Source organism: Habropoda laboriosa, unplaced genomic scaffold (assembly GCF_001263275.1).
Source record: "Habropoda laboriosa isolate 0110345459 unplaced genomic scaffold, ASM126327v1 scaffold23, whole genome shotgun sequence".
Classification (NCBI taxonomy): domain Eukaryota; kingdom Metazoa; phylum Arthropoda; class Insecta; order Hymenoptera; family Apidae; genus Habropoda; species Habropoda laboriosa.
This window is the reverse complement of record NW_017100140.1, coordinates 1,344,254-1,357,501: the sequence shown is the minus strand read 5'-3', so window position 1 is coordinate 1,357,501 and position 13,248 is coordinate 1,344,254. Positions and strand designations below refer to the sequence as shown.

At 40.4% G+C, this 13,248-nt stretch overlaps 1 protein-coding gene across 1 annotated transcript in view; it reads right to left on the bottom strand.

Moving 5' to 3' along the window:
* LOC108580049 overlaps positions 1-13,248 on the bottom strand; it is a 190,395-nt gene that overhangs the window by 49,327 nt on the left and 127,820 nt on the right. The window contains exons 3-4 of the mRNA XM_017943712.1: positions 4,882-5,017; positions 3,634-3,767 (exon numbers count right to left, since the gene is read on the bottom strand). Coding sequence (XP_017799201.1) covers positions 3,634-3,767; positions 4,882-5,017 — 270 coding nt within the window. The remainder of the gene's footprint in view (positions 1-3,633; positions 3,768-4,881; positions 5,018-13,248) is intronic.

The window sequence follows — 13,248 nt, the reverse complement described above, 5'->3', positions numbered from 1 at the left end:
TAGAATATATTAAATTACTATTCCAAATCCACAAGGAATCCTCATCAAATTCAACGTTACCGCAGAGTACTAAATAGTACCAAACTTTTGTCTCACACTGTACAACCCAGTAAGTAGAACAAGGTTAGTTTAGAATATCCTCCTCAACCCAAATGACTCAAATTCCTTCTCCATTGTGCGCACGTTTTCACTATCCTGTGAAATGTGCCTCGTATTTATAGCATCGATTACATAATAAATCAGCTGAATACGTACTGCTTGCCATGCAAATCACTTAAAAGGTCAGCTACTTTCGTCTCATTTGATCGCCATCCGCCGGCGATATTTCCGGCAAATTGGATTCTGGCTATCAAATTCCACCTTCCGATTCCACCAGCGGCGTTCTTCGAGACTTCGTGTTGGTGAGATTCCACGCAAGACGAATCACGCTCGTTAAAGTGACGGGGAGGGGCGTTATTCGAGGGGTATATAAGAGGTGTAACAGGGAAAACGACATTCATTAGTTTATCGTCAGTCCTTCCATTGGTTATCGTGTCAGTGGCGTGTGTCTTCTCCAGACACCTGATTTATACGCGCCTTCTTGCCTCTGTAAGTGGATACTTTGCCACGTCGCTGCTTCCTTCACTTCGGTACACTGATTGCTTGCGCTACTGCCAAAAATTCGATCATCGAACTCCGGTATTTCGGCCGTTTAGAAAGTTCCGGAGAAATCGAACCTCGTTTTTCCAAGAAAATATTCCAATTCTCGATATTTTAATCGGTGGCTCTAAGTTGCAAATTGTACATTTTGGTTGCTAGTTTACAGAATTACATTTTGCTCGTTTAAATCAAATTTTATCTTTCTATCCAAATATTGGATCTTTCGATATTTTAATCAGTGAAAGTACGATGAAAATTCTACCATTTTAGTTACTAATTGACAGACATAAATTTTGTGCTCCTTTAAATCAAATATTATTTTTCGAACAAAATATTGCAAATTTTAATATTTTAATTAGAGATTGTATGTTGAAAATTGTACATTTTCGTTTTTAATTTACAGAATTAAATTTTGCTCGTTTAAATAGAATTTCATTTTTCCAACAAAATATTGCAACTTATATTTTAATTAGTGGCTCTATTTTGAAAATTCTGCCATTTACTTCCCCTATTAATTTACACAATTAAATTTCGAACAATACAAAAGTTCCCTAATGAAGTACCAACAGCTACCATACTAAAATTACTCCACAATTAACAAACATTCTACTATTCCATTAAACACTCCAATCAAAATAAACAACACTTAAATAAAATATCCAAAAACATCGATACCTGAGTTGCTCTTCTCCTACAAAAAAGCAACAATCACTAAATTCCTCCATTTATCAATTCGTCAAAATTCCACCAAAAAAAAAAAAATCTAATTCGTCTAAAAATCGTCAAAAATTCCACTACACTATTAATCCCCTGAAAAATATTGTCACAGACATTCGAAGAATCCGTCAACCACAACTACCTTCCTCGATTACTCACCAAATTCCTCTATTTATCAATTCGTTAGAATTCCACCAAAAAATCGTCAAAAATTCCACTGCACTATTAATCCCCTGAAAAATATTGTCACAGACACTCGAAGAATCCGTCATCCACAACTGTCTCCCTCGATCCCTCTGCCTCGCAATTTCCCTCTCGTCGAGTCATTCAACGATTGCTTCATCATCAAACATTCAACAGAATCGCGCACCCTCCACCTTTACCTTCCAAAACGCACTACCCTGTGTCGACACGAATTCCTCTCCACGCGCACACACATAGACATTCTTAGAAAGCTCCTTCATCCTCTCTCTCTTTCCTCGAGAGTTTTTCGAAAAATCGTGGAAGTAGGACGAGGCACATTTCATCGAGCCTCCCTCCTTAACATCGTATTTCCCTGGCGCGAGATTCGAGCTGTAGAAATCGAGGGTTCGCAGGTATGCCAAGCGTCTCTCGAGGGTTCTTGCAAAATTTACCCACTTCGAGAACGAACGAAACGAAACGAGCAACGAAACGGTGGGTTTGTACGTTATCCGATCGATCACCAATCTCTCTCTCTCTCTCCCTCTCTATGTCGTTTCGACGTCCATGTCGTTCGGTTGATTCGTTGAAATCGATCGAGTAGCACGTTTTTGAGGGTTGGGGAAAGGTTGGTCCTGGACACGACGAAATAATTGCCGTTTGCTGAACGAATCGTTGAACCGTGGGCACGGGCCGAGGCATTTATGTTCACGCTTGTTTACACGCGGCCCGTACACGGCCGGGAATAATTCGTTGCCGTGCGCAAATTAATTACGAATTATAAGCGGAACATCAAATTGCTCTAATTAATTAATCCGTCACAATGGGGCCTGAATATGTGTTTGCCTGAGCCGGTCGGCCGCCTCTGGCCGGGCTAATACCCGGCAACATTAATAATTCACTCGAAATAATCGCGCCCCGTTATTATTGCGCTCTGCCGCCACCATCGCCGTCGTTTGCTAGCCGAGCGAAAACCAATGGGCCACTTTTATCTCGCCGACCGCGCCATTGAGAAATCGACTCTGTCGGATGATTTTTGGTGGTTGGTTTTGCTGTTGCTTCGGTGGAGATAATTTATACTTTGAAGGTATAATGAGAAAGCTTTGTGATTGCGATGTATGTATTTGAGTATTCGAGTGAAATTTTGATTGGTTTAGGGAAGCGTGGAGTGTTTAGTTGGAAGTAACGAGAATTAATTAAGTTGAGTGCGCATTGTGTGATATTTAGGGGTTAGGTTTAGGCTAGGTGTCTATTGATATGGTGGATTATGTTGGAACTGTGGTAGACATGCGTGAGGGTAGTTTAAGTCAAGTACATATATCTTAGACTAAGCTCATTCTACGTTAGATCATATTGGACTGGGCTATGTTAAGTCGTAGATATAGATAGAGAAAAGAAAGAGAAGAAAGGCTAAGTTAAGTCGTAGGTATAGATAGAGAAAAGAAAGAGAAGAAAGGCTGAGTCAAGTTGTAGGTATAGCTAAAGAAAGGAAAAAAGAGGAGGGCTGGGTCAAGATGTAGGTACAGCTAAAGAAAGGGAAAAAGAAGGAAAGGGGAAATAGAGAAAGCTAAACTATCTCTGAACAGATTAGACTGGACTTTTGGTCATATTGAAGGTATAGCTAAGGAAAGGAAAGGAGAGGAGAGACAGAAAGGAAGGTAGAAATAGAGAAAAATGAAGAGAGCGAATGAGAAAGAGAAGGAGAGACAAAAAGGGAGAGGAAGGGAGAGAGATCGTACGAGAGACCTAAAGAGAAAAATAGAGAAAGGGAGAAAAGGAGAGGGGCAGAGAGGGAAAAAGAGAGGGACGGAAAGGGAAAAATAGAGAAAGGGGGAAAAGGAGAGAGACAGAAAGAGAAAAATAGAGAAAGGAGAGAGACAGAAAGAGAAAAATAGAGAAAGGAGAGAGACAGAAAGAGAAAAATAGAGAAAGGAAGAAAAGAAGAGAGACGGAAAGAGAGAAAATGGTGAAGAGTGAGAGCAGGAGTGGGTACCTCCTGGAACTTTAATCATCCAGCAGGGTCACGTAGCTACGGTTCGCAGGACGTATATAGGTACGGGGCTAAGGCGAGAGAGCGTTCCACGGCGATATACTTACGACATCCCCGTTCAGCCTCCACGTAATGGCGGAGGCGGGCCTGGAGTTGCCCGTGGTGCAGTTCGCCCGGAACAGCTCGCCAACCGCGATCCTCTCCTTCTCGATGCCGATCATCGGGTCCGTTTTCGGCGCGTCTAAGGCATAATAATTACGTCGTTTAACGGACGCTACTATTAACTCGACGCCTGGCCATTCGCCAGCCCCTGGCGTCGAGATGCTCTTCCACGAGGGCGGGTTATTAAGTTGCTTCATGCACCTGTATCATACCTTTGAAAGATTTCTTTGCTTGGGAAAATGAACCTTTTGAATATTTATAGAAAGTACTTTCTTGTGATCCGTTTTCTTTTTACTGACAGCTAGAAATGGTTTGCAATTTGATTGGATAGAATTTTTGCAAAATTGAGTTGAAATTTCTAACGAAAGGAATTTTTTTAATATTTTCATTGAAGATACCTATGATAGAATGGTCTTTTGAATGGAATGAATTTTTTGTTATGTTTGTGAAAAGTGGTTCTTCTGTATCTAATCATTATGCTAGCAGCTACAATTGAACCACTCAAAAGCCAAAGTGATTAACTCCACTTTTTCATGTTCTTTTAATTTTAATGTCAAAGCACTTGCTTAATTCTTCATAAATAAAAGAAATTAATAAATTTAATTCAACGGAGCTGGTCACTTTGGCTTCTGAATGGCTCAATTAATTTACGATTGGTCTAGAAAATTCGTTCGAGGTAAATCCTAATGAAATGAATTTATGATTGTGAATATTAAAGGCACTTTCGTCGCTATTCATAAAAAACTCAATTATTCAAACATCCTCATTTTACACCGTCTAGAGTAACAACAATTTCTCCATATCCTCAAAAAAAAGATCCTCGAAAATATCCTAAATTCTTCAACACATTATTATTCAAACTCCCAAAATTTCAACTTGCACACGCGCGAAAAGCAACTCGTAGTGAAATCGTAAGCAGGAGGAATCCGTCGATAATTAAAGCGCCTCCAACATTCAGATTTCTGTCCGCTAGAAAGGAAGGCGAGGGGTGAGGTTGTGTTCCGGTAGTAGCTGAGGGCCGTGTCGCGTTCCTTCCGGGAAGCTCTCCTCGATCCCCCCGGATCTGACATGAAAATGGGTCGCACGTAGGCGCGCACGTGCACCGCATCACGCGATCCACCAACGAGGAAGGATTTGTCTACTATGGTGGAAACTTTTTAATTCTCCCAGCTCGAACAGATCTACAAGCTCACCTACTACCTCCATTTTGGCCCTCTTGATCAGCGTGTGATACGAAGGACTTCCGGCTGATACCTCGCACTTGTACTTCCCCGTCAGCTTCCTCGACACGTCCACCAGTGTCACGTCGTGTGTGTTCGACTTGGAGACCTGTGAGACAGCACGAGAATAGTCGATAATTGTCAATGGTGGTTTCAGTTTTCTTGCGAAATTTTGTCAATTTTATGTTTGTTAAGTTGTAACGAGGGGTTGGTAGGGATATATAGAGAGAATGAATTTATTAGCATTTTTATTTGAGTTCGGAAATGGGAGGCGATAGAGAGCTAGTGGTATAAGTCGACCATTATTCGAACCATAATTATGCTTTTTGCAGAATTTTGTCAATTTTGTAAGTATAAAATTGTGACGAGGGATTAGTAGGAATGAATAGAGAATGAATTTATTAGCATTTTTATTTGAGTTCTGAAATGGAAAGCGATAGAGAGCTAGTGGTATAAGTCGACCATTATTCGAACCATAATTATGCTTCTTGCAGAATTTTGTCAATTTTGTAAGTATCAAATTGTGACGAGGGATTAGTAGGAATGAATAGAGAATGAATTTATTAGCATTTTTATTTGAGTTCTGAAATGGAAAGCGATAGAGAGCTAGTGGTATAAGTCGACCATTATTCGAACCATAATTATGCTTCTTGCAGAATTTTGTCAATTTTGTATGTATTAAATCGTGACGAGGGATTAGTAGGAATGAATAGAGAATGAATTTATTAGCATTTTTATTTGAGTTCTGAAATGGAAAGCGATAGAGAGCTAGTGGTATAAGTCGACCATTATTCGAACCATAATTATGCTTCTTGCAGAATTTTGTCAATTTTGTAAGTATCAAATTGTGACGAGGGATTAGTAGGAATAAATAGAAAATAAATTTATTAGTATTTTTATTTGAGTTCTAAAATAGAAAGCGATAGGGAAACTAGTGATATTAGTCGACCGTAATTCAGACAGAAAGCGTCTGATGATTAGCGAAGATCAGGAATGTGATAGCAAATGCAGTAGTGTTTTTAAAATTCTATTGACATTTCGTAAAAAGTATAGAATGTTCATTAATGAGGATGAAAATGATAGTAACGATATATCTTCAACTATAGCAGAGGAAATGGGAATATAAAAAATATCTCGCCGCATTGCTCGTTCCATTTCTGATCCCACTCAATGTGCGCAATGTTAAACTTACCACTCGTCAATTCAAACAAACAATCGATCCATATTTACACCAAACGAAGAACAAGCACAGCTACAACAAAATCAGCAACATCTCCACTTCCTTCAACCAATTTCACGGTCGTACGAAGTTCTCTCTACGAACAATAAACTACAACTCCGCAACTAAGAACCTCTTCAATCTCCGTGCATTAATACATATTCCCCGCATCTCGATAAATTACACCTTCAACCAGAAGCAATCTCTCCGTCGAACGTAGACGCGTCATTTTTCAAGAAGCGAGCAGATTTTCGGAAAGTTAAATAGAATCGAAGATAGTTCCGGACAGATATCGGTTCCGGCTCCGAGGAAATTAATCGAATCCGCGGAGGCGATTCGAGTAAGAAGAATTTTCCAGCGAACCCGATAGAAGAATACATTTTACCCGTGGCATCCATCCTTGCAACCGAATCGAGTCAACTTCCACTGGAACGATATCTCGAAGAGAGAGAGAGAAAGAGGAGAGTGCAGAGAGAAAGTTCCACGTAGTTCCGTCGCTATCAGATTTCGAGGGGCTCGATCGCCTGTAAAAGTATCCTCGTGGTCGCTGTTTGAAACGGAGCAACTCGTCGTCGACCGAGCTTCGTCCAAATTGAAGCGTCGTTCTCGAAAGCGTCGATGGTTTTCCGGTCCCTCGCGTTTAACGCGCGATCCAAGGGAACCGCGAGACCAAATAAAACTCCCCTCTTGCAGTTTTACGAACTTCGAACCGAAGAGCGGCAATTTGAGAAATCTTTCGGTGGAACGGTTATGCGAACCTTTGCCAAATTTCTCTGTAATTTAATTCTTATCGTATTAACTAATATATTCTGCTTAACCCCTTCACGTATGATTTCCTTTCCTGACTGTGCTTCTAAGCGTCAACTATTTAGTGTTTCGGTAATATATTAAGTAATAAGAGCTAACGTACAATATTGTACACTTATTAAATTTGGCAATCTTCGGTTTTATTAAATCAAAAATTAGAATTAAAACTGATTTCTCCTACTGATATTACCGTTCTTATCAGATCTTCACCAAAATCTGAGGTAAAATTTACCAAATGTGTAGCAAAATTTTTAATATTACTCCAATCACAGTTGCAGAAAAGAAATGTATGCATATGTGTCGACATGTCCTTTTCAGCACGCTGTATTATAAACGAAGAACTGGCGTAAATTACTGGAGTACAATTTTGTACGGGATACAAAGTGTTATTCCGACAAAGGAGGTTCCTGTATTGAGCTTATTCGCATAAAAATATTCCCAAGCATCTATCCATCGAACTATCCCTTCAAATATAGAAACACTATCGCAGGAGCAGATAGAGCACAATAGTTATTCTTGCCTCCACTGTTCACCTAAAAACGAGATACACGAGCCGTGGCCTATTCATCAACTTCTGACAATTGTTCCACGTAGAAAGTTGGTAAAACTAAAAAAAAAAAGAACATAGAAGAGTAACAACAACAAAAAGAGAATCAAGGAACTTTGTTCTACGTATCCAGAGCTCGCACAATTACCATGCATGCGCGTTTCCAGCGTCAATAACGACTGATTTTCTAGGAACTTCATAAACGAAACTCACGTCGAAACGGGCTACTAGCTGCTTTTGTAGAAATTTCGAACAGAGACGAGATTTTCTTCTCTTGCACAACGAATCACCCAACTCCCCTCGAAATTACTTTGTATTCCACGCGACTATCGACCTTCCATCTAACCTTCTCTTCACGTCTAAATCTCGATCGGACTGTACTATTTCCTCGCTCTCTCTCAGTCTGTGCCGGTTCTCCGGCAATTCGGTCGGCCTCTCGTCGTAGCAATCATTTATATGCATCGCGGCAGCTACCTCTGCCTGCTTTACAAACTACACCGGATGCGGGGACAAGTCCTTTTCACCGTTTCCGCCCCACCAACGAAAGAAATATCGACGAGAACTCGTCGAGTGCCCCTTCGAGGGTGAACGTCCAGTTGTTCGTTGTACGACGAGAATAATTTTATCGAGACACCTTGTATTTGGTGCTTGGAACACGTTTGTGGGAAGGAAATTTGTTGCGCATTTCAGAGGAATTTGATATATGAAATATCAGCTCTTTGTTTTTATGGTAGCTAGTGATCCATAATAATTCGTTTGTTAATTGGTCAAGTCACTTCAAACGCAAGTGTCGGAGTAAAAATATTAATTTCTTTCGAGAGAATTTTGAACCATTTTTGTGATTGAATTGTGTTGCAAATATCTCTGAAAATAAACGTCCTCAAAAATTAGGTAAAAGGCACATAGCAGTGCTTGTAACCTAACAACGTTCATCTTAAAAATTTCTCAAAGTAGTGATACGTACCAAAAACGCGACATACAGACATTCCCAATTTCCGCCATAATTTCCCCTCGAGCGAGCTAATCAAAGACCCGAATTAACTTACCAGCGTTACTCTTAAAAATTCCTCAAAGTAGTCAAACCTACCAAAAATGCGACATACAAACAAATTCCCAATCGCAGTCTCAAATTAACCAAGCAGCGTTAATCTTAAAAATTCCCCAAAGTAGTCAAAACACATTCCAAACTTTCCCCATACTTTCCCATCGAGAGAATTACTCAAAGACCCAAATGAACCAAACAGCGTTAATTTAAAAAATTCCCCAAAGTAGTGAAACGTATAAAAAATGCGACATAGAGGCATTCCTAAAGCTACTAGCTGCTTTTGTAGAAATTTCGAACAGAGACGAGATTTTCTTCTCTTGCACAACGAATCACCCAACTCCCCTCGAAATTACTTTGTATTCCACGCGACTATCGACCTTCCATCTAACCTTCTCTTCACGTCTAAATCTCGATCGGACTGTACTATTTCCTCGCTCTCTCTCAGTCTGTGCCGGTTCTCCGGCAATTCGGTCGGCCTCTCGTCGTAGCAATCATTTATATGCATCGCGGCAGCTACCTCTGCCTGCTTTACAAACTACACCGGATGCGGGGACAAGTCCTTTTCACCGTTTCCGCCCCACCAACGAAAGAAATATCGACGAGAACTCGTCGAGTGCCCCTTCGAGGGTGAACGTCCAGTTGTTCGTTGTACGACGAGAATAATTTTATCGAGACACCTTGTATTTGGTGCTTGGAACACGTTTGTGGGAAGGAAATTTGTTGCGCATTTCAGAGGAATTTGATATATGAAATATCAGCTCTTTGTTTTTATGGTAGCTAGTGATCCATAATAATTCGTTTGTTAATTGGTCAAGTCACTTCAAACGCAAGTGTCGGAGTAAAAATATTAATTTCTTTCGAGAGAATTTTGAACCATTTTTGTGATTGAATTGTGTTGCAAATATCTCTGAAAATAAACGTCCTCAAAAATTAGGTAAAAGGCACATAGCAGTGCTTGTAACCTAACAACGTTCATCTTAAAAATTTCTCAAAGTAGTGATACGTACCAAAAACGCGACATACAGACATTCCCAATTTCCGCCATAATTTCCCCTCGAGCGAGCTAATCAAAGACCCGAATTAACTTACCAGCGTTACTCTTAAAAATTCCTCAAAGTAGTCAAACCTACCAAAAATGCGACATACAAACAAATTCCCAATCGCAGTCTCAAATTAACCAAGCAGCGTTAATCTTAAAAATTCCCCAAAGTAGTCAAAACACATTCCAAACTTTCCCCATACTTTCCCATCGAGAGAATTACTCAAAGACCCAAATGAACCAAACAGCGTTAATTTAAAAAATTCCCCAAAGTAGTGAAACGTATAAAAAATGCGACATAGAGGCATTCCTAAATTTCTCCATAAATTTCCATCGAGCAAGCTAATGAAAGACCCAAATTAACGAAACAGCTTTAATTTTTAAAATTCCCAAAGTAGTTAAACCTACCAAAAATGAGACAAACTAACATATTCCCAAAATTCCGCCATAATTTCCCATCGAGCCAGCTAATCGAAGCGAAGCAAGCAACATGGGCGGGAAAGGCACTTATCGCGCCATAAACCTCGCAACACCATCGATGCCAGCCCGAGCAATTCTATAAAATCCGAGCAAGAGAGCACCGTCTTATCCTCCTTCAGCCTGGGTATCGTTCGCAAGGGTTGAAAATGTCGCGCGACGACAGGGAGGGCAAGAAGCCGCGGATAAAGTCTGTCGGGCAGCATATCGTGGCCAGCAGTTTGTTCAGCCCCGGTGTCGTGATAGCGTGTAATGACCAATAAAAGGGGATACGGCTAAGTGGCGATAAAAAGGTAGGATTATCGGGTACGTCGGGACACGGCCTGACCAGAGTGTTATCATCCTATTCGACTGACATAATTTCAACCTGGCTAACCCCCTGCAACATAACCAACCCAACGCTTCCCCTCCTTCTTCGTTCTCGATGTGTTCGATCTTGTACGTACTTCGAGTTCTTCCCCCCTCCCTCCTGTAAATATTATACGAGGCGTCGTTACTTTTATGCCAGGGAGAAGAACATGTCGCGACGACGAACCGTGGTTGCGTGTTTCTCGCGGAGATTTACGAGCGACTTTCCACGTCGTCGATGCGCCGCCTTGTTGTTCGTTCACCGTCCTCGTTTTCATCCCCTTCCCGGCGCGCTTTATTCATACAACCGAGGGAGGCTTTTATGAATCTTTGTCGCGGCCACGATCTTTTGTCGTTCGTTTGCGTCCCTGGCCGCGCCGCGAGATAAATCAAGTTTTAGTGGAAACAATGTTATCGCGGCTGACTTCGATGTTTTTCGGAGGGTGAAACAGGCTGGTCGGTTTGAGTATCGGTTCGAAGTTCGTAGGGAAAAATTTGGTTGATTTAAGGGCGGAGTGTTGGTAGGTTTGTTACTTCGAGGATTTATCGTTGACTTGTACTACTGGGTTCTTAATGTTTGCCTGGGTGCGTTGGTTATACGGTGTTGGTGAAGTTGTTAGTGGTTTTGCTCGTTGTCTGATTTATTATTGATCTTATATCACTGGTATTACCGATATTTTAACTCCTAGTATGAAAGATTTGTTCCTCTGAGGATTTATCCTTGACTTGTACTACTGGATTTTTAATTTTTGCCTGGGTGTGCTGCTGGTATAGTATTCTTGGTATTATCAGTGATTTAGTTCGTTTTCTGATACATTATTGATCTGTTACCACTGATACTTTAATTCCTGGCATAAAAGATTTGTTTTTTGGAGAATTTATCGTTGACTTGTTCTACTGGTTCTTTAATTTTTCCCTTGGTGTGTTGCAAGAGTGTGTTATAAGTGATTTAGTTAATTGTCCTATATATTATTGATATGATACCACTATCATTACTCTTATTTTAACTCCTCGTATGAATTACTATTGACCGATACTACTTAGAGTTCCCTGACGTCTTATTTCCTTGTCTGCTATATCACTGACATCATACCTTTAGCATTACTAATATTTTATTCCTAGTCTGACATATTACTGACCTGTACTATTCATATCACCAATGTCTCAATTCCTCACTTCCTACGTCCATACGTACAGCTCAACGAAAATTAAACATTCCTCAAAAAATTTCTATTTTTCACACGTAACATTCTATTTTCAAAAAAGTTTCGAAAAGATAACTTACACAGACAGTTGACTGAAGAAAGATTAATTTGTTCACCAAAGAGGAATTTTTCTATTTTTTTTTTTTTAAATATTGAAATTGCTTTATGAATTTTTATGCGGACACGATCGACCGAGCGGATTTCACGTTCGACAGCGTCCGTTTAATTTTATTCCACCGTTGTTCTGCTCTTCTTTCTTTCTTTTTTTCTGCTTTTTGTTCCGTGCACATTTCTCGAACTAGAATTAGACAAATTCGACGCTACTCGCTTTTTTGCATGATCCCGCGGGTAAATACAGCCGAAACTGATCGAGTTTGCCTGTTTATTGGCTCGAAAATGGCTCGATCGGATTTCAGCCAGCGATACTATGTTTGGCCAGCGACAGTTGCTTGGTCCGCGGATTTTTTCGTGCGGAAACAGCCGTGCGAAAATGGATTCTAAACGCGCAGCTCAAACGCACTCGCAGCTATCCCGCGTTTATTTTGTTTATCGTAGTCTCCACCCCTCCACTCGATTCCACGATGTGTAGATCGATATTATCGAGTGATACGATCTCTTTCGAACAACTGTACGACACGAAATGACTGTATGAGTAATCCACCGATTTTCAATGAATTTGAAATACCTTCGTCGACATTTGTGCGCACACTGGTGAAAATATACGAACATTTAGAGTGCAATTTTTCCAAGAGTATTCACAAAAATCCTCAGTAAATCTAGATAACAAATTTCTCGCACTTTAAATTCTCAAATTTTCCCTCAATAATTCTTCGACAATGATCACTAATATTCAAAATAATCCACAAAATTTTTCAGAAATCTGCATAACAAATTTCTCGCACTTTAAATTCTCAAATTTTCCCTCGATAATTCTTCTACAGTGACCGCTAATATTCAAAAAGATCCACAAAACTCTTCCAAGATTTTCATAATTAAATTTCTAAGCTAGGCAAATCTGAGATATATCGAAGATTCGAGGATAAAGGAGACTTGTCCTGCGCTAATTCCTCAGGTTGACAGGGGAAAAATGTTGAGAAAAGGGCGAAAAGGAAGAGAAGAGATGAGCAGAGGGGGAAAAAAGGTGCTCGCGGCGTTTTCTTCAACGCGTTTCATTCCGATTTCGCGGGCTGCTATCGCGAGCACGAGCACGGGAAACGTAATAATAAGAGAGCTTAACCGGGGGCTCGGCTCTTGGGAAATTTTCAAGCAGCTCCAGAAAGGCGTGCTACTTGTTCACGGTGCTGATCAAACCGCGAAGTCACTTGACGGGGCCACGCGACCACGCCACCCTTTCTTCCACTTGCCTCTCATCCTCGTGTTTCCTCCACTTTCTGTCTTCAGGATTGTTGCGTTACGTTTCACCGGCAATTAACGCGGATTCTCGAAATATTTTTCCTCTCTGACGAGAAGAACGGAGAGGATCGAGGAGAAATTGTTCTTTGTGGGAATAGCGAAGTCATTTGTCAGCCTAAAAATGCTTCCTTTTGCTGAATCTTTTATGTGTCAAATTTATGTCTATTAATTCTAACGTTTAACATAAATTTTTATTTATTTTGCCAGATTTTTTCTATATTTTTCTAATTAAATTTTTGT